The sequence below is a fragment of the Typopeltis vanoorti genome, chromosome 2, assembly GCF_054136105.1.
Source record: "Typopeltis vanoorti isolate ZY-2024b chromosome 2, IOZ_Tvanoo_1.0, whole genome shotgun sequence".
In the NCBI taxonomy this organism is placed as follows: Eukaryota; Metazoa; Arthropoda; class Arachnida; order Uropygi; family Thelyphonidae; genus Typopeltis; species Typopeltis vanoorti.
In genome coordinates, this window is record NC_143550.1 from 25,140,706 (window position 1) to 25,163,345 (window position 22,640).

At 35.0% G+C, this 22,640-nt stretch overlaps 1 protein-coding gene across 1 annotated transcript in view; it reads right to left on the bottom strand.

Moving 5' to 3' along the window:
• The window catches only part of RtcB (RtcB RNA ligase), a 129,107-nt gene that overhangs the window by 46,205 nt on the left and 60,262 nt on the right, over positions 1-22,640 (bottom strand). The window contains exons 7-8 of the mRNA XM_090404080.1: positions 14,966-15,072; positions 7,128-7,287 (exon numbers count right to left, since the gene is read on the bottom strand). Of these exons, the coding sequence (XP_090260206.1) occupies positions 7,128-7,287; positions 14,966-15,072 (267 nt within the window). The remainder of the gene's footprint in view (positions 1-7,127; positions 7,288-14,965; positions 15,073-22,640) is intronic.

Below are 22,640 nucleotides of genomic sequence, written 5' to 3' on the forward strand. Positions count from 1 at the left end.
TGACTTGAGCCAGCATAAATATATAACTATCCAAAATAACAGTTAATGAGACTTCTTATTCCTTGTATCTTCTCTCCATGGAAATTTGTGCATATCTTTATGTTGAAACATCATGTTAGTCCATGTTCTGAACAAAAATCCAATGTGCTTTTGTGCTTTCTCTAAATTTTCTCAACACATTTCTCCAGCGAGGAGCACATTTTCCTTATTCTTTACATCAGCTGCTTTCTCTTATGATTCGAAAAATCCCTCCTCATTTTTGTCATCTTCATTAGAGTCTTCTGTTGGACCATAGGCACAAATAAGTCTCATTGTTCAAACCCCGTTTTGATGCTTGCCCATATCACTACTTGATACTCCTGCCAAACCAAAAATTATCTGCATGTTCGATGTTGAAGACTATTGCTACTCCTTCCATTCCCTGATTTACTGCCTATATACAAACATGTAGTTATTTAGAAGAATCTCACTTGTGTTTATCTTCTTTGTTTCAGTAACACAAATTATGTCAATGTGGTACTACTATAACTCTTCTGCTAGTTCCACCTCATTTATATTGATATTTCTAATTAGAAATAAAAAAAACAGTTGAAAAGACTAGAGATCAACTGATATGTATAAGAAAGGAATTTGATAGTGTTAGCATTCCAGTGACAGTGTAGTACTGTCATATCCTGTACACCCCTTGAGGGTACATGGCAGGAATTTGATGATGATGATGAGCATTCCAGAATATTTGAGCAGATAACATGTCCACTTGTCTTTTGAGTGAGGATATGTCATTTGAAGTTCCTGTAAGATAATGATTTTAAAAAAAAAATTTTTTTATGAGTTACAGTGACTTTGTTTAGATTAGCTAGTGTAATTTTTTAGTAAATTGTTATATAATATTTAGTGCATTTACTAATATTATGTAGACATTTGTTAAATTAATACAGATCTTAAAAACTATGCCAAAAACCTGACAGAACATAAGAGCAGCACCAGAAACAAGAATCTTTATACTGATGACAAAAATGAAGAAAATTGACATGAAATTTCCAGATTAAAAGAAATTATGTAGAGAATTGGAAAAAGTTGAGAAACATTTATAAAATCTCAGAATAAGGAAAAAAGAAAAAATAAAGAACAATAAGAGGCAGGAAATCACCAAAGTTGCAGATTTATTGATAATTAGAATTTAAGAAGAAAGAAGTAATATTGTAAGGTGATTTGATAATTAAAAATGCATACTTTGAGCTTCCTGGGAGATAAAATAAAGGATGTGACTGAAATGCAATACAGAAACAAGAAATGCTTGCAAGGCACATATGACTTTAGTGATAAATATAGTATGACAGAGGACATGATAGGATTTCTGGAAGATGCAAGACAGAAGAGTGACAATGAAACTGTTAGTTTATTACTGAGATACAACATCATAGTGTTGAGAAGGGCTATGAGAGTAAATAATTCATTGTGCATGTGGCACAGAAGAAATGGGTGCTGTTGTGTCCTGAATAGTCAGAAATTGAAAATTAAAATTTAATTTATTCAGGAACAACTACCTTTAATTGTAGGCAGAAAAATGTTGTTTTGGAATAGAAATTGAAATGTACATTATAATTGCAAAACTGAAGAAGTGTTTAGTTTAAGAAATGTGAGACTTAACAGTTTGGTACAGAGTCAAATAAAGGAATTTATTTAAGGTTATTATTTAATTAGAGTATCCCATTCTATGTATTGTGTGAAAGCAAGTTGAGTGTAAGCTATAGTCCAAAGGTCACACTTTAGCCGTCCAGTAAAACGTATGGCCCAAGGGAAGGAGAATTTATTAGGAAAGCGAAGCTAGAACGCTTTCTCGGAAGAACACCATGTGCAAGCGAATGAATGCTGCGCAGTAAACAACGTAGCTAAGCGCGAGAATCTCCAAGAAAGAGAGGGACAATATAAGGGTCAAACCCCCCCCCCCACACACACACACAGGGCTTTTTTTTTTGGTTCCTGCGCTCTTGGACGTTGGCTCTCCGTCTCTGCCAACAGGATGATTCTGGGTCGGCCATAGAAGTCATGAAAGGCATATCGAGGTTCATGAGGCAAGGCTAGCTATCTCTTTATAACATATTAGCTAAGCTGTAGTGGTGACTGACGATACAGATGTGTTCCTGCGGTTCCAGAGAGAGAACAGAGCGGCACACCGCCTTATCATCCCGGAGAACCTGATCGTGCTGCTATCATATGTGACTCGAAGGATGGTAACCCACAATGGTGCCTTCATGTCCAGACAAGGCTGAAGACAGAACAGAAAGTCATTCCATGGGATGGTAAAGTAGAATGTCAAAATATCTGATTTCCAATTAAAGATATGAGAGACTTTATAGGTTAATTTGTGAATGGACAAGTTGTAGAGAACTTTAGTGATTATCCCATTTGGCAATAACCTGTCTGTTTGAAGAAGGTCTCCCTAGAAGGGATCTGTATGTGAAATAACTTAGATGTGTTGCGAGATATGATTAGTGACCCTAGAGTGATTATTGTTTTATAGTGTTAGTATTGATATCAGAAATTGCTAGGAAGGTGATTAAGTTAACCATATACCTTATATTCTTCATGTGTATCTCTTAAGCTTTAATAAATATGTTTTATATCATTTGCTTGAATCCAGCTGATTTTATGAATTCAAATAGCCACTCATAAAATTACTAACGAACCTAGCGAGAGGGACATATGAATATAGTTTGATCTTTCAAGCCACGACTGCATGTAAAACTAAGAGAAGTGAGAATAGTTAGATTAGTGTTTGAAATTTTATTACTGTGTATTACTCTGAGATAGCCACCTGGATAAGAATCTTATCTATCCTCTGTATTGGCTGGCACAGCAAAAAATAAATTCGTCAATATTTAACAGGCGGACTGTCTCAGAGGACAAAATTTTAGGGCCTTGTCCCATACATAGACAAAGCCCTAATGAATGAAAGAATTACACGTGACAAAATTTGGGAATGGCCTGAATCATAGTTTGTTTAAGAAAAGGAGAGTGATAGCTGATTTATTTAACTTATTGGAAAACTATTATAGAAGCCGGAAAGAAAATAACTGTATGGGAGAGTGTAGTGAACAGTGGTAAAGGCAATAACAACGATAGAAATATATAAAGAAGAAGATCGAAAGATAACAATTGGCACAAATGACAGGACTTGGTTGAGTAAGGTTTTAGGTAAGAAGGATAGATTAAGTACACAACTATAATAAATCTTATAGAATCATCGATATAACCATAGACAACGATACAACAGTGCAAATTTTTGGATGTAGTTTGATGGCACAAAAGACATGTGTATGAAAATGGCCTGCACTTTTGGCATTAGTACACCTGGAAAAATAATTAGAGTGAGACCTAATGCAGCAAGTATAGGAAACTAGATCATCTTGGAAGGGATGCTGAGAATTTGAAAGTTAAGCTATGGTGTGCAAGCAAACATAACACAAATGTTATTGAGCATGGTTATGAATCTGGTAAAGCAATGGACTGTACCTTTGGATTCAGGCTTTGGGAATGAAAAAGAGCAAGTTGCTCAACAGGGCTAAGGAGACTGCAGATGTAATTATACAAAAAAAGACAGAAGCATTAGGAACAAAGAAGTTGAAGTTGTTGTCTTGGTGAATATATTGTGGCTTACAATTACTGGCATTAGTGAACCCTGGCTCTCAGTCAGATGTGATAAATGGAATCGAATGTAAAGGGTGTGGTATTTTAAGGAAGGACAGAAGAAGAAGGGATACTACTAATGATATTGAATGATTTAAGTCTACTTAGAGTAGAAACTCATGAAAACAATAGTGGTAATGTCCCATGCAGCAGTGGGGTTTGAGGTATCTGTGTGAAGTGGAAGCTAATAGCATGAAATACATGGTGAAGGTTCTACATACCTGGTAGTTCAGTTGCTAGGGGTGAATAAACGCATCACCAAATTATCATCACAAGTATTAAATGAGTAATCATTATGGTGATTTACATTATCCAAACAATGAGTGGGTAGCAGAGAAAACTCCTGATAAAAATGAAGTTATTGAACTGTTGTGAGACAATTTTCTAAGCAACATGTGAAAGTGACTAGGTCAAAAGTGCTAGATTTGATCAAGGCATCAGAAGGGATCGCAATTAAGGATGTCTGCTTTGCCACCAGATGGTGACAGCTATCATGCCATACTGCTTGGTAAGTACACATGGATGTTCCAATTAAGACAAGTTACATGCTGAATTATAAAGCTGAAAATTACACAAGACAATACTATGCTTTTCCCATGGTAAAGGAAATGGCTAGTGCATGGGGAGCTTTGAAAAGATACTTAAATAATACAAAATCAGACGGTATCCCTAGAGTTCAAAGTACAAACAGGGTTAGGCTGAAGTGGATGTGCAACTTTATTAAGCAAGTGATCCATAAGAAGGAATACTGTGAGAATAAAAATGAGAGGAGTTATCAAATGTATAAAGTGCAAGCCAGAAAATTTACGAATATTGTACAGAAAACTAAGTTGGAGTGTAAAAAGAAATTGGCCATGAAGGCTAAAGGCAACCTAAAAGAGTTTTTGATTATATTGCAAGTAAAAGAATGAATGAATGTGGATGAATAACTTTTCTGAATGCAGATGTAAGGTAACCTTGTGTCAGAAGCAGATGCAGCTGTTCAAATTATGAGTGCTCACTTCACTAAGGTCTATCAACCTGGTGTATGTAACATAACACAGTGCTACTACATTGGATGAAGAGATACAGGTGCATGAGATGGGAGGTTCTAGAGCTGTTGCATAACCTGGATAAGAATTTGGCAATAGTGACAGATGGGATATCAGCACATATGCCAAAGGAATGTTCAGCCAGACCTGATAGGCTCTTGACATGTTGTACCACTTGAGTTTTAAGCTCAGAAAATATCCCACAGGAATGGAAAGAATGTATAATAATCCCACTACACAAGGGTGGTGCAAAAACTGATGTGTCTATTGATCCATCAGTATTATCTATCAGCAATGCTAGACAGAGCAATCAGGGATACTATTTATATATAGCACTTTGACAGAATGATTCTGAATAGGTAGAAGTGCAGACAAATGATAATGGCTGTCAATTCAATGTTAGTAGCTTCAAGTTATGCACTTTGGTGTGATCATGCTTAGAGAAACTTATGAGGCTAGGATCTTGGAGTTATGATGGATAGCAAGTTTATTTTCAAAGGTCAAATAACAAAAATTGCAAACACAACTCAGATGATACTTACCATATTGATATGTAAGTATAAGGAAGTCATTTTTGTCTCTTTACAAAGTTTTGACATAACTGCACCTGGACAGATTTGGTCTCCTGGGTTCCAAGATGATAAAGAAAAATATGAAAGGCTGCAAAGAAGAACTACAAAGATATTGGGATCATGGAACATGGTTGACAAGGACAGATTGAGAGTATGTGGACTGCAGATGCTGGTCAACAGAAGAAAGGGGGGGGGGTTATATGATTGAAGTCTAAACTTCTGAAAGGGTGCTATAGGATATCAACTGATGAAATTTTTTGTTATGTGGAAGGTGGGGAGCATCTGTGAAATTAAGAAAGGAGTAAGAGCTGGATTTTTCTCTCACAGAAAAGTGAGTGAGAAGAACAGTTTTTGTGATGAAGTGGTGAGTGCATCTACTATGAATGAGTTTAAAACACAAGGCATGACAGCTAGGTGATGTATGGCCTCCCTAGAGGTCTGATAATAACAGATCTCGTGTATTAACATAAGGGAAGCGAAATGATTAGCAAAACAGTTGTCTATGCTAGGATGATAGGAAAAAGGCAGAGAAAGGTGATCATGGTGGGCTGAGCAGATAGTAGCCTCAGAAGACCAAAGTGCAAAATTTGATAGTAGTGGAGATCCAACGAATAACAGATTAACATGGAAGAAAACTGTTGAAAAAAAAACTAATAAATGAATGGACACAGATTGTTGCAATTGTTTCTGGACTATATGAAAATAAGAAAAACATACAAAAATCTAAATGAAATATTAAAAAATTATAAAAAAAAAAAATCCATTAGTCCACCCATAGCAAGTAGGTTGACTACTTGCCATGGGTGGGAGACAGAGATGACATAGCTGGCACTTCAGAAAACCGAAATGAAAAAGCTGATCATATAAGAAATGTGATAAAAAATAACCAATTTCAAGGAATTGTCTAAAAATTGAGACAAAAGGACTTATCATAAAATATCATCATCACTGTAATCACTTAAGTTTAAATCAAATGTCTTTATTTGTAAAATTTTGGCAAAGTTTCATGACCACTGTCAATACAATTATAGGAAAACCCGAAAAAGAGAACAATTCAAATGAAAGTACATGATATTATGTGCACTATCAGCTGCAGGAGAATAGCTCCATTTGCTATTCTTTTTTTTGTGTTTTCCTATAATTGTATTGACAATGGCCATGAAACAGCCAAAAATTTTACAAATAAAGACATTTAAATTAAATGTAAGTGATTCCGGTAATAATATTTTATGATGAATTTCAAGGAAGTTGTTTACCAAACAAGTCAGGAACTATTTGTATTTGACTATTACACCTAGTATATATCCCCTGATGCCATACACCAGAAAATGATAAAGCATTTCTAACTGCATAAATTCATCTAGGTTTGGCTTTTTTTTTTCTGTCTCTTTCCTGATAATTTTGTTTTAAACACTTGTTAATCTTTAATATTTCATTTTTCTTCATGCAATCATAAAATTTATTAGTTCCCCTATTATGCATTCTTGAATATTTATTCTGAAATCTCCAATTTGTATGGTTACTGTTCTGTTTTGAAAGGTTAAGAAACAGGTATATGATGTAGGTGGACTGATACAATGCAAAATGCTTCAGAATACTAAACTGTAAGACTGACAATACTGGTCCCTGATAAGACAAATTTTGAAGAAAATTGTTGATAGGAAGTTAGACATTATGTAAACCGTATGCAGTCTCATAATACCTGTACCATCTAGAATAGAGCTTCATGTTAATGTTTCATTTATTTATTTATAACAAAGTTACTAAAGATGAACAGATGACTACTGTATACAGCATTCTTTGTGAATATACCAGAACTGGAAAATGTACACACCTGTAGCTACCTGATGGCCAAATCCTCGACTGCCACTGTGGATCATGACACACACCTGACCCCGGCATTCGATTCCCATTTTGTCAGCACTGTTTTTATCATAAATCTCATCTACAATTTGTATTTCTGCATAATGATTTCCGGCTCCCAATGTTCCTAGCTGAATGAGAAACATATATTAAGTTAATAGTATGTAAATATCAGCTATAAGGCACAAATATATAGTAATTAAAATATTTCTATCCATAATAAGTAAAAGAGGTTAAAATACTTATGCCTTTTCTTCTTACAACCTCCGAAGTGCAAGATATCCAAGTACAGGAAAATAAATCCAACATATTTAGATAAAATCAATATTGGCTATTATACATGATGATAAAGTCTCAACTCTTCATTTTATTCTGAGATTATCAACAAGTATTGTGTAAAAGAAATTACAGATAAAGATGACATGAAAATTGGAGAAAAAGATATCCTTGATGAATGGAGCACTTATTTTCAAAATTTGCTAAATGAAACAATCAGTAACAGCACAGTGGTAAAAAAAACATTCGACAGCCATGCAAATCAGGAATACATATCTATACTTGAAATAAAAAATAAGTCATCAAAAGCCTGAAATGTGAAGTAGATAATACTCAACCAGAAATGCTCAAATATGGAGGTATGAAAGTCTTGCAGTGGCTGCACTGCATAGTTCAGAAGGCCTAGACAGAGGGATGAATTCCAGATGATTGGAGCAGAGCTCTCATAGTACCCATATACAAAAAGGGATATAAAACTGCATGTGAGAATTAGAGGTATTTCCTTACCGAGTGTTCCTGGTAAGATTTATGCAAATACTACTTGATAAACGTTTGCGAAGGATTGTAGAAAGGAAGCTTGGTGAAGAAAGCTGGATTCAGGCCAAATAGTTGAGAGATCATGGGAATATAACAAAGATCTGCATTTAAGTTTTGTAGACCTGCAAAAAGGCACATGAAAAAGGGCCAAGAGAAAAGCTATTCAAAATGCTACAGTTATATGGTGTCAATGGGGTATGATAACAAGCAATACTTATTAGTCTTTGAGTTGTCAAACAGCAGTTAGAAATGAAATACAGAAAGATGTATTTCATTTCTAAGTTTAATATTAAAATCTGGTGTCAAACAAGGATATACATTATTCCACATATAGATTATAATGTTATTCATTATCTATATGTGATCCATATAGATAATGAATAACATTATGAAGGCAGTATTAAACCTGAGATCAAAACTAGAGATGTTAATCTCAGCTCTTTACTTTATGCAGATGATATTATACTTTTAAAAAAAAATCCAGTAGTCTGCAAGATTCCCTGACTGAATTGAATAACTATTGTAATAAATTTGGTATGAAAATCAGCAATAACAAGACAAAGACAATGAAAATAGGTTAAAACATTTTAAACATCAACTGCATCTTGAATGGAGAACCTATAGAAGAAGTAAAACATTTCAGATACTTAGCCTTGATTTTTAGTGAAGATGGTAAATTAAATAAATTTGGTATGAAAATCACCAATAACAAGACAAAGACAATGACAAGATTCCCTGACTAAATTGAATAGCTGTTGTAATAGATATGGTATGAAGGTCAGCAATAAAAAGACAAAGAGAATGAAAATAGAGAGAATCGTTGAAAATGTCAACTGCTTTGTGAACGGAGAACCTGTAGAACAAGTAAAACATTTCAGCTACTTAGGCAGAATTTTTAGTGAAGATGGTAAATTAAATATGGAAATAGACAACAGAATCAACAAAGCTGGAATGGTAGGAAGTCAATTGAATAAATTCATATGGAATAAGAGAGAAATTAGTCGGAACACTAAATTAGCTGTATACAAGACAATGTAAAAACTAATTTTAACTTATGGATCTGAGAGCTGGATCAGCAGTAAAACACTTCCCCAAAGACTAGAGACTGCAGATACGAGTCCTGAGAAAGATTAGAGGCATGAACAGATGGCATCAATGGCAATATCATATTAAAAACGAAGATATTAGGAAAGAACTTGATATTGTCAGCATCCAGGAATGAATTAGCACAGCTAATCTCAGGTGATATGGTCAGTTAAACAGAATTGGGCGAGGAAAGATTAGCAAAACAAGTGTTCTCTTCCTGATTTGCAGAAAAACGACCCAGAGGAAGACCAAGATATAGGTGGATTGATACGGTACAATGTGCCTTAGACGATAGAAATATAAGATCTGATAATGTTGGAGTCCTGACAAGTAATAGACTGATTTGGAGGAAAATTGTAGATAGGAAGTTAGTAATGATGTAAATTTTTCATGTAGTACTATCATATCCTGTACAACCCCTTGAGGGTAGTACATGGCAGGACTTTGATGATGATGATGGTAAATTAAATATGGAAATAAACAACAAAATCAACAAATCAATATAAAATTAATAACGAAAAAAACTCGCGTACAAAGATTATTTAATAGTATAATTTTCACCTGTGTGTCACAGGCATCTTCAGTACATTAAGCTCAAATTAAACAATAACTGACAATTCCAAAAAGCACCACCTAAGTAGCTGGTGTAAGATAACTAAAAAGGTCAATAAATTTCCTTAAAAAAATTTTTTTGTATCGATATGTCTACTCACAGTATACCTCTTTTAAAACTTAAAATCAACAACGCCAGTATGGTAGGAAGTCAACTGAATAAATTTATGTGGAATAAGAGAGAAATTAGTCAAACACTAAATTAGCTGTATACAAAACAGTGTTTAAACCAATTTTAACTTACAGATCTGAGAGCTGGATTAGAAATAAAACACTTGACCTAAGACTAGAGACCACATGAAAGTCCTGAGGAAGATTAGGGGTATGAACAGATGGCATCAATGGCAATATTATATTAAAAATGAGGATATTAGTAAAGAACTTGACATTGTTAGCATCCAGGAATGTGTTAGCCGAGAGGTCACTTAAACAGAATGTGGGGAGGAAAGATTAGCAAAACAAGTGTTCTTTGCCAGGTTGGCAGAGAACACTTGTTTGATTGCCTTGGAAGACAGAAATATAAGATTTGATAATGTTGTAGTCTTGACAGTTAAGAGATTGATTTGGAGGAAAATTGTTTATAGGACATTAGTAATGATGTAAGTTCTTCATGTAGTACTATCATAATATCGTGTACACCCCCTTGAGGATACATGCCAAATATTTGATGATGAAGAAAAATACCTAACCTAAACTTTCATGTCAGCCTCCTCTAAAAATAGGGAACACATTTAATAACTGATATAAATTTGGCATAGAGACTTGACTATTTTACTGGATTTAAATCTCTGCCAGTTTCATATACATTATAGCACATTTCATCAGGAGATTAAAAAAAAAAAAAAAAAAAATACCGACTGTTAAGGAACAAGCAAATTAAGCATAACAGTAATACAGAATTTTTATTTATTTATTTATTTTTATTATTTTTTTTGGGGGGGGGGGCATTGTGGACACGCATGGTAAGAATAATGTCAGATCTGCATCTGCCAGGTTTTTGATGAAAGAACAAATCTGATATTGGACCTTGCTTCTTGTCACACTGATGAAAGTTTTATAACATTTCAGATGACTTGCTGAATGCTCTGTAGAAAATGTCCCTCATCCATACCCTTTGTGTTCTGACAACATCTCCCCCTTCACAACTGGCTTGTTTATCTCACATGAGTAAATTATCTTATATACTCCAATTTTTTTTTTTTTTTGAATGATAAATGGGGAGATTTAGGTCCAAGAAGACTTGAGATCTTGCTCAACGAGGAGAAAGCAACTTATTCCATGTTGTATCTTTGATATCTTGTCTGTGATAGGCCAATTGTAACAGAGAAATACCACTCTATAATGCTAGGGGATATATCAGGGAAAGAAACACCTGTGAGTCTGGTTCCCATTGATAAGATCTCAATAAAGGTTGAAACTGGTTTGAGTAGTGACCCTTCCCATAACGCATAGCATTATACATGTCCGTAAGGATATGTGCGCTTTGCATTATTGGATACTCAGGCTAGTGATTTGAAGTCATTAGCTTCTTTATATGAGTTGCCCAGTCCTGAAAATAGTTCAGGTGCAAACTTTGTTTGCTTACACTGCATAAAGGATCAAACCAAGAATATAATTTCTTGGCATCTTTTAATTTATAGATTCAGAACTATTTCAAGAATATGGTGACAGCTAGGCAACCACAACTGGCCTCTGTCCATATTTAGTTCAAAATGGGCATAGCCTTATTTATTGACCCAGTGTTCGAGGAGATAGTGTTGAAGCACGTGTATTTCATCTTGTCATGGTTATCCCATTCAACTGCTACATCAAAAACTGTTCGTGCTATCTTTTCACCTGTTCCAGTCAGGAGTTTTAGAATACCAAGCGGTAGATCAATTCCATCTGAAATGAGAATATCAAGGCAGTCAATGCTTTCTTTCCCTGATATATCCTCCAGCATTTTAATATCCCGATGAATGGTTAAAAGGACATGTGCTTTAAATTCTGCTTTAAGCCTTTGGCATTTTCTTTCTACCTTTTATACATGGTCTACAAATGGAGGAGTGATCGATGTATTCTGTGGTACTGTGGCCTAGGTTATAAATTTATGGGATTAGTACAGTTGCTGCTTTCCAATCACTAAGTTTGGCAATGCCAAGGCTAGCTGCCAAACTATTATCAACAATTTTTCTTCCACATTTTCTGTGATCCTGAAGTTGATGGCTTGATCTGTTCATTACAAGAATTGTTTCCCTCGCTTTCAGATGACAAAGACATCAAAGTAGCCAGGTAACAGCAATTAATCTTTTCGTTTTCTTTTTCTAAAATTTTCTTTCTGCTTCTCTGCTGCAGCTTCTTTGCAAGTGCTCTGTCTATGCTTCCCATTCTCTCTTTGTGCCAACAGGACTTCCTTGTCTCCTGGAATTTTTATCATGTCCAAGATCTTTGAGACTTTCCACTCATTTTCCTTCATTAACATCTCTGAATTCTTTGCCATGTTTTGGCCCTTTCAAAGACTTTTTTCCATTTTCTACATATGCCTTCAACTTTATTCATGACATGCTTTTACAACTTAGGTGTGCTTGTCACTTCCCAAGGGGAGGCAGTCCAAAATATCTTGGACTGCCTCCCCTTGTTATTTAATTACCATTTTTGTAATGAAAAGCAATGCTATAACTTTTGTGGAAAGGAGTTTTGAGTGGGGAAACATGGCTGACATCTGTTCAATAAACCATGTTTTCATTATCTTCCAGATCAGGATGTTGCTTGCTGATGTGCCTGCCATTTTTATAATGTAAATGAAGACTTTTTAACAATGCTTTATGATTATGCAAATATGTGTAGAGAAAAGCAGCTTGAAAATTCAGGAGTAGATATGTTCCTTATGTTATTTCAATACATACTCAACCTTTGACATGTTATTGCAACTCCTAAACATTCAATAAACTAGTTTAAATTTTTTACTCATATTATATACAACAAAATGAAAGGGCGTCTCACTGACAAAAACTGAATTTTGAAAATAATAAACACCCTAGTAAATAGATTAGTTAAAAGTGGAAAGAAACTGGTGAGTCCATGTTAGGACTTCTTTCTATTCCCAGAATTTGTCTTGGAATTAGAAAGGATTATAGAAGTGGTGTTCAAATAACATCACAGCATCTGTTTGAAACAATTCTTATAACAGTCCTGAGGTTTCTGCTTGAGACACACTAGTGAACAGATTGATGATGTCCAGGCTTCCTAGTAAATCAAATAGTTCTATCATAAATTCCTTTTTTCCTCCCCCATAAAGCATGTTATGTTTCTTATGCAGCAGTCTGTCTTGCCTATAAGTGGAACTATCAGCTGTGCAAGATATTTGAAGAGAACAGAGAGATTAATGAATATCTGACATTCACTATGGACTTCAAATGATACGTCATGTTTGCATATCTCAGAAGTTCTATCTTAGGATATTTAGAAACATACATTTCACATCTAGACAATCTAACTCTAAGAATTTGAAGCATTCAGAGTCATTGGAAATGCAACACGTCAATGTAACAAGAAACAAGGTATGAATCCTATATCAAGATAGGTCATCTTTCATCAAAAATATGGCGCATGCAGATATTCTTCTCATCACATCACTAGCCATAATAATGCAATATGAATCACACATGTTCATCATTATTAGTCTTTTTTTTTTCCTTTCAAATATTCTGTATTACTGTTGCTTTACTTAACACCCCACCCACTGTCCTTATATATAACATGTGAAGTTGAGATTTAAACTCAATAAAATAACTGGACAATGATCTACACGGAATTTATACCAGACTAAAATGTTTAATATTTCTAGCCAAAAATCATTAAACAAGCTTGCATCATAATAATGTTAGATTGTCAAAATTTGCAGGTATATAACAAAATATGCAGGCATGATTATATAACTATACAATCATGCCAAATGGCTTTTGTTCTTTTGGTCCTCTAGTGACCTATGTGAACATTACAATTTCCTACAAAGTATCTTTATGAAGAGGATAAATTTTTTACAGTGTTGAACTCAATCGTTAAAATGCATTTTTGAAAATTATGGAGACAATTACCATGTTTGTATAAAAACTTTAGTTTAATATAACTAAAATCTACATTCGACGTTTCAACCTTTATGTCAAGGTCATCTTCTGGAGCATACAACTATACACAGAAAACAAGCTACACTACAATCAAACTGGTTTGTTAAAGATACTGACCAACCGCTGCAACGACTGTTGGCCCGACCTCTGGTGAAAAAAAAAATTATACATCGACGCTAGAGTCCTATTATTAGTGTTATCTGTTGGTTGTAGGAATACATTGGATGTAACAACAAGTATCTATCTATATACATATATTAACATCATGATTATACTTGTACATTCCAGCCAGTTGGTATGGAATGGTTTCTAATACTAGCTGAAGATTGGCTAGAGTCCTGACTTATGCTGGATCTTATATATTAGGTAGGCTGAATGGGTGCCATCCAGATCCTTGGAATTTTCATGCCATCTTTGTTGTTGATATTTGGGTGGTTTATCAGGATTTCGCAGGTTCCTTAAATTTCCCTTCATACCAGGTTTTTGTGTGGTGTAAGGAGCAGGTGCTTTTCCAGTTGATTTGGTGTAAGGTGTTGAGCGCGTGGTCTGAGAGGCCTGCTTCACCATAATGGTTATATTTAATGTGTCTAATGTGCTCTTTCTTGCGTATAGGGGTGGTTCGTCCTGTTTCACCAATGTACGGTAAGTTACAGGTGCAGCGGATGCAATAGACTCCAGGATGTGCTAATGGGAGGAGAGGATCCTTAGAGGAGTTGAATATGGTTTTAAGTTTAGTGGGTGGTTTAAAGGTGGCATTGAGGTTATAATGTTGTAGGATTCTGTTGATTTTTTCCGATAACCCTTTAATGTATGGGATGGCTATGGTTTTACTGTAATCTAGGTCGAAACGTCGAATGTAGGTTTTAGTTATATTAAACTAAAGTTTTTATTCAAACATGGTAGTTGCCTCCATAATTTTCAAAAATGCATTTGGAATACCATGTAAGCTTAAAAGAAAGGATTCAATTGTTAAAATAGTGATGAGAAGTAAAAAAAGACCCTTAAGATTTTTTTTTTTTTTTTTTGTGATCATGCAGCATGCTTTTAATGTCTAGATTCAACATCGAAAAAAAAAAAAAAAATCTCTTCAGAAAGATAAACTTTGTAGGAAGTTTATAATCATTTTACACCATATCCATAGATTTTGCATAACATTAAAAAAAAAAAAGTCAAATATCTTAATTTCATTTACCTGAGGCAAACCCCGTTTTTTTGCCTTCATTGAGACTTTATTGCTATCTGCATTTAACATTCTACCATATTCTTCACAATGCTCTTTATCTTCAGCCCAGGCATATCCTAGCAATAAAGAAGCATTTATACAGCACAACACTTGTTTTTATCTTATCATAAGAAAAAAGTTTATAAATATAGTTACTTAAATATAAAGAGCCAATAGGCTTCATTTCGGCGATATAAACATAATTTAAATTAATTTCCATAATGCAAAAATACAATGTGTTTTTACATTATGGAAAATACCTAAGAATAGCGATCAGAACTTTACCATTTTTGCTGTGAGTTGTCCGGTGTTGTACTACGTACTAGGGTCACTTGCATTAGCTCACGTTAGTGATCGCCGATACTTTTATAGTTTACTATATTCGGCATGAAACTGTCTGATTCCAATCTTTGAGTTTCTTATTCGGTTTTAAAACAATGTGGGATTTAATATCCCTTTAATTTAAATAATATAAATATAGTATTTTTTTACACTGAAAGAAGGCAACCTTCATTACAAATTGCCTTAATTATCTTATAATGTAAACCACACTTCTTACCAAGAAGATACCCATGGAGATAGTTAACCCGATGGCATTTGTCACAGAGCAAGAGAAAGCCAAAGAGTGTAAACCATCCTTTCATTGCACCCTGTATGTGTAATTTTTTTTTAAGGAGTGGCATATACTGAATTGGCAGATTGATAACCTATGTTCTTGGTTCTTATTGGAATTTTAGACTACCATAAAAATTTAACATAATGGAGAGCAATCTATGGTGATAATTGCTCTTAGTATATGAAAACTAGATATAAAGATACTTTATATATGAACTTTTTGTTTATAATTTCATTTCTTTATATGTAAGCACCCTTGTTATAAGTAACTAAAATATTTATATATTTTAGTAGTGCTTAAGGGGATCAAAGCTGTATAACTGAGAGGAGACCTCCACATAGCCTTTAAAGGAATGGGGAGAACCGACCAGGGCTTCTAACCCAATGTCCAATCCTCACCTTCTCGTGGCGCACCCTGTTGGGTATCTACTTGGATACTGAACGAACGAGGATGGGCTAGATTTTGGGATTTAGCCGACCAAATTGTATTCTTATTGGTTAAACCAAAATAAAAAATTATGGCACGACATGACAAAATTTCATGCCGACTGGGGTATCACCCGGTTAAACAAGGGACCCCGTTGTTTTCGCCAGGGAACCAGGGCGAACAGCGAAAAGTAAGCTACTGGAACAAATGTGAAAACAAAACCCCAACTCAACATCACCAGAGTTAAAGATCGGTACTATCAACATAAGAAGCCTGAATGGCAAAGAAATGGAGCTAGCTGAGGAATTAGATAAGTACCAGATCGACATAATAGGGGTGACTGAAACAAAAAAAAGACAAAAACTGGTGAGATCTTTCTGAGCTTAAATACAAAATGTTATATTCAGGCAATGACAATCAAGGAAAAGAAGGAGTAGTCATAGTATTCAACACAAAATACGAGGCTAATCTTCTTGAATGGCAGTCAGTCTCAAGTAGAGTAATGTGGGCAAATATGAGAATGGGGAACTGGACAATGAGACTTATTTGTGCCTATGGGCTCACAGAAGGTTCTAATAAGGTAGAAGTGCAGGAATTCTTTGAAGCTTTAGAAAAAGCAACTGACACAATGAAAAAGGAAAAGTTGGTCCTTGTTGGGGATCTAAATAGCAGAGTAGGAAATGATTGTGAGACATACAAAAATATTTTGGGAAAATTTGGAGAAAAGATCAAAGCTAATAATAATGGCAAATATCTGTTGGATTTCTGCTCAGGACATGGACTGGTTATTACTAACACCATGTTCCAACATAAAAATGTGCACAAATTCACATGGAGAGAAGAGGCTAGGAATAAGAAAAGTCTCATTGACTATGTTATTGTTGATAGTGATGTTTTCTCCCTGGTGCAGGACACCAGAGTGTATAGAGGATTTGAAATTGGAAGTGATCACTATTTAGTCTTGAGCAGGATAAAATTGAATTTCATATTGAAAAGAATAAAATGTAAGAAAGTTTTAAAGCGAATAAAAGTTGAGCAGCTCTCAGATGTGAACTGTAGACTAAAATACAGAAAGATTATTGAAAAGAAAATGAAAGAGTTTGAGAACAGGAATCAAACCTTGGAGATTCAGTGGCAAACTCTGAAGAAAACATTGATTGATTCTGCCAGAGCGGCATGTGGTGAGGTTCTGTGCAAGGATAAAAAAATCAGAACTCCCTGGTGGACACAGGAAGTTAAAGAGGCAGTGAAGGGAAAGAAGAAAGCATACCAAAAGTTCCTGGCAAATAAGTCAGCTTTTACTCTTACAGAATACAGAGACAAATGTAAGAAAGCTAAACAGTGTGTAAAACTAGCTAAACAAAAGTCATGGGAGGACTTTGGCAAGAATATAGAAAATAAATATCAAGAAGGTGGCAAAATATTCTGGAGGTTGTTGAAGAAGCTTAGGAATGGAGGAAAGAGTGCTGTAAAAGGAGTTAGAGATGATAAAGCCGACATGAAAACAGGAGAAAAAGATATCCTTGAAGTATGGAGTAATTACTTTGAAAAACTGCTAAATGAAACAAGCAGTGATGACAGCACAGTGATAAAAAACACTGACCAGGCATGCAGTCAGGAGTACATATCCATACTTGAAGTAGAAAAAGCCATCAAAGGCTTGAAATGTGGAAAGGCAGCAGGAGTAGATGATATTCGACCAGAAATGCTGAAGTATGGTGGTATAAAAGTCTTACAGTGGCTGCACTGCATAGTTCAGAAAGCCTGGACAGAGGGACGAATTCCCGATGATTGGAGTAGATCTCTCATAGTACCCATATATAAAAAGGGAAATAAAACTGAATGTGAGAATTACAGAGGTATTTCCCTACTGAGTGTTCCTGGCAAGATCTATGCCAGTATACTTGAGAAACGGTTGAGAAGAATTGTGGAAGAAAAGCTTGTGGAAGAACAAGCTGGATTCAGGCCAACTAGAGGCTGTCAGGATCAGATCTTTACTTTACGACAAATAGTCGAGAAAGCATGGGAATATAACAAAGATCTATATTTAAGTTTTGTCGATTTGGAAAAGGCATATGACAAGGTGCCAAGAGAGAAGCTATTCAATATGCTGCAGTTATATGGTGTCAATGGGGCATTATATCAAGCAATACTTAGTCTTTATTTGAGTTGTAAGTCAGCAGTTAGAATTGAAGGAAGTACAGGAAGATGGTTTAATGTTAAATCTGGTGTGAGACAAGGATGTACATTATCCCCTCTGTTATTCATTATCTATATGGATCACATTATGAAGGAAAGTGGTATTAAACCTGATATCAAAATTGGAGATGTTAATGTCAGCTCTTTGCTTTATGCGGATGATGTTATACTTCTAAATAAATCCACTACAAGTCTGCAAGATTCTCTGACTAAATTGAATAGCTGTTGTAATAGATATGGTATGAAGGTCAGCAATAAAAAGACAAAGACAATGAAAATAGGCAGAATCATTGAAAATGTCAACTGTGTTGTGAATGGAGAACCTGTGGAACAAGTAAAACATTTCAGCTACTTAGGCACAATTTTTACTGAAGATGGTAAATTAAATATAGAAATAGACAACAGAATCAGCAAAGCTGGTATGGTGGGAAGTCAATTGAATAAATTCATATGGAATAAGAGAGAAATTAGTCGGAACACTAAATTAGCTGTATACAAGACTGTGTTCAAACCAGTTTTAACTTATGGATCTGAGAGCTGGGTCAGAAGTAAAACACTTGACCAAAGACTAGAGACTGCAGATATGAGAGTCCTGAGAAAGATTAGAGGCGTGAACAGATGGCATCAATGGCAATATCATATTAAAAATGAGGATATTAGGAAAGAACTTGACATTGTCAGCATCCAGGAATGCATTAGCAGAGCTAATCTCAGGTGGTATGGTCACTTAAATAGAATGGGAGAGGAAAGATTAGCAAAACAAGTGTTCTCTGCCAGGTTGGCAGGAAAACGACCCAGAGGAAGACCAAGATATAGGTGGATTGATACGGTACAAAGTGCCTTAAACGATAGAAATATAAGATCTGATAATGTTGGAGTCTTGACAAGTAACAGAATGATTTGGAGGAAAATTGTAGATAGGAAGTTAGTAATGATGTAATTTTTTCATGTAGTACTGTCATATCCTGTACACCCCTTGAGGGTACATAGCAGGAATTTGATGATGATGATGATGATGACAAAAATATTTCGGGAAAATTTGGAGAAAAGAGCAAAGCTAATAATAATGGCAAATATCAGTTGGATTTCTGCTCAGGACATGGACTTGTTATTACTAACACCATGTTCCAACATAAAAATGTGCACAAATTCACATGGAGAGAAGAGGCAAGGAATAAGAAAAGTCTCATTGACTATGTTATTGTTGATAGTGATGTTTTCTCCTTGGTGCAGGACACCAGAGTGTACAGAGGATTTGAAATTGGAAGTGATCACTATTTAGTCTTGAGCAGGATAAAATTGAATTTCACATTGAAAAGAATAACATGTAAGAAAGTTTTAAAGCAAATAAAAGTTGAGCAGCTCTCAGATGTGAACTGTAGACTAAAATACACAAAGATTATTGAAGAAAAAATGAAAGAGTTTGAGAACAGGAATCAAACCTTGGAGATTCAGTGGCAAACTCTGAAGAAAACATTGATTGATTCTGCCAGAGAGGCATGTGGTGAGGTTGTCTGCAAGGATAAAAAAAATCAGAACTCCCTAGTGGACACAGGAAGTTAAAGAGGCAGTGAAGGAAAAGAAGAAAGCATATCAAAAGTTCCTGTCAAATACATCAGCTTGTGCTCTTAGAGAATACAGAGACAAATGAAAGAATGCTAAACACTGTGTAAAACTAGCTAAACAAAAGTCATGGGAGAACTTTGGCAAGAATATAGAAAATAAATATCAAGAAGGTGGCAAAATATTCTGGAGGTTGTTGAAGAAGCTTAAGAATGGAGGAAAGAGTGGAGGAAAGAGTGCTGTAAAAGGAGTTAGAGATGATAAAGGTAACATGAAAATGGGAGAAAAAGATATCCTTGAAGTATGGAGTAATTACTTTGAAAAACTGCTAAATGAAACAAGCAGTGATGACAGCACAGTGGTAAAAAACACTGAACAGGCATGCAGTCAGGAATACATATCCATACTTGAAGTAGAAAAAGCCATCAGAGGCTTGAAATGTGGAAAGGCAGCAGGAATAGATGATATTCGACCAGAAATGCTGAAGTATGGTGGTATAAGAGTCTTACAGTGGCTGCACTGCATAGTTCAGAAGGCCTGGACAGAGGGACGAATTCCCGATGATTGGAGTAGAGCTCTCATAGTACCCATATATAAAAAGGGAAATAAAACTGAATGTGAGAATTACAGAGATATTTCCCTACTGAGTGTTCCTGGCAAGATCTATGCAAGTATACTTGAGAAACGGTTGAGAAAAATTGTGGAAGAAAAGCTTGGTGAAGAACAAGCTGGATTCCGGTCAAATAGAGGCTGTCAGGATCAGATCTTTACTTTGCGACAAATAGCCGAGAAAGCATGGGAATATAATAAAGATCTGTATTTAAATTGTCGAATTGGAAAAGGCATATGACAAGGGGCCAAGAGAGAAGCTATTCAATATGCTACAGTTATATGGTGTCAATGGGGCATTATATCAAGCAATACGTAGTCTTTATTTGAGTTGTAGGTCAGCAGTTAGAATTGAAGGAAGTACAGGAAAAGATGGTTTAATGTTAAATCTGGTGTGAGACAAGGATGTACATTATCCCCCTCTGTTATTCATTATCTATATGGATCACATTATGAAGGAGAGTGGTATTAAACATGATATCAAAATTGGAGATGTTAATGTCAGCTCTTTGCTTTATGCGGATGATGTTATACTTCTAAATAAATCCGCTACAAGTCTGTAAGATTCTCTGACTAAATCGAATAGCTGTTGTAATAGATATGGTATGAAGGTCAGCAATAAAAAAGACAAAGATAATGAAAATAGGCAGAATCATTGAAAATGTCAATTGTGTTGTGAATGGAGAACCTGTGGAACAAGTGAAACATTTCAGGTACTTAGGCATGATTTTTACTGAAGATGGTAAATTAAATATGGAAATAGACAACAGAATCAGCAAAGCTGGTATGGTGGGAAGTCAATTGAATAAATTCATATGGAGTAAGAGAGAAATTAGTCGGAACACTAAATTAGCTGTATACAAGCCGGTGTTCAAACCAGTTTTAACTTATGGATCTGAGAGCTGGGTCAGAAGTAAAACACTTGACCAAAGACTAGAGACTTCAGATATGAGAGTCCTGAGAAAGATTATAGGTGTGAACACATGGCATCAATGGCAATATCATATTAAAAATGAGGATATTTGGAAAGAACTTGACATTGTCAACATCCAGGAATGTGTTAGCAGAGCTAATCTCAGGTGGTATGGTAACTTAAACAGAATGGGTGAAGAAAGATTAGCAAAACAAGTGTTCTCTGCCAGGTTGGCAGCAAAACGACCCAGAGGAAGACCAAGATATAATGTTGGAGTCTTGACAAGTAATAGATTGATTTGGAGGAAAATTGTAGATAGGAAGTTAGTAATGATGTAATTTTTTCATGTAGTACTATCATATCCTGTACACCCCCTTGAAGGTACATGGCAGGAATTAGATGATGATGATGATTAAAATATTTATAAAATCCAGACCAATGAATAAATTTTTTTTTTTTTTTTTTAAAAGTTGTAGAATAAAATCAAATTAGTGTCAATTATTTTATGAACTCTGGCCACCATCAATAAACACAAAAAAAATTTTTTTTTAATTCCTAAAAGTAAATATACCAAAATTAAACTGATATCTTTTAGCCATATACTGTTATGTGAAAAGAATCATATCAGTTATTTTGTATAATGCACTGTTGAATGATTTCATCACATCAAAATTTCCGATTTTCTGATTTCATGTTTTTAACTGTTTAAGAGTTTAACTGATAGGCTACACTTACACTTTTAATTAACTTTTTTTTTTCTTTTTTTGTCTGAGAGGTTCCTTGTGCTTTGTTCACAGTGAAAACAGTGCTATACATCATGTGCCCAACAATATGCTATGCTATTCAACTCTGGATTTGAGGATTCTCAGTCATTCATTCATTCATTTTCTAAAAAGGCCACACTCCCAGTGTTTTCCTGTAAGGCACCCAAAGAAAATATCTTGAAATCAGTCTGAGAGAGAGTCCAAAGCACAGCAGTTTCCATAACTAATATCATATATCTCTAAAGGATAAATTAAAGAAGCAAAATTTAGTATAATGTGGCATTCTTAAGCAAGCACACCAAATCTTGGTTTTCATCATAGTAAAAGCTTTCTCATGATGAAGGGTAGTGAGGAATGGCCCACCCATAACCTATAATGACAATTATAACTAATTCATTTCCTTTCTTTACTACCAGGTCAGGTATACTTCTTCACTTCAATGACAGTCCAACACAAAGATTAAGTGTTGTTATCTAATTTTTTGCTCTTCAACCTGTTCTCTATAACATGTCCAATCACACTGTGCCTCTTCTGACATGTACTCCATGCATGCAA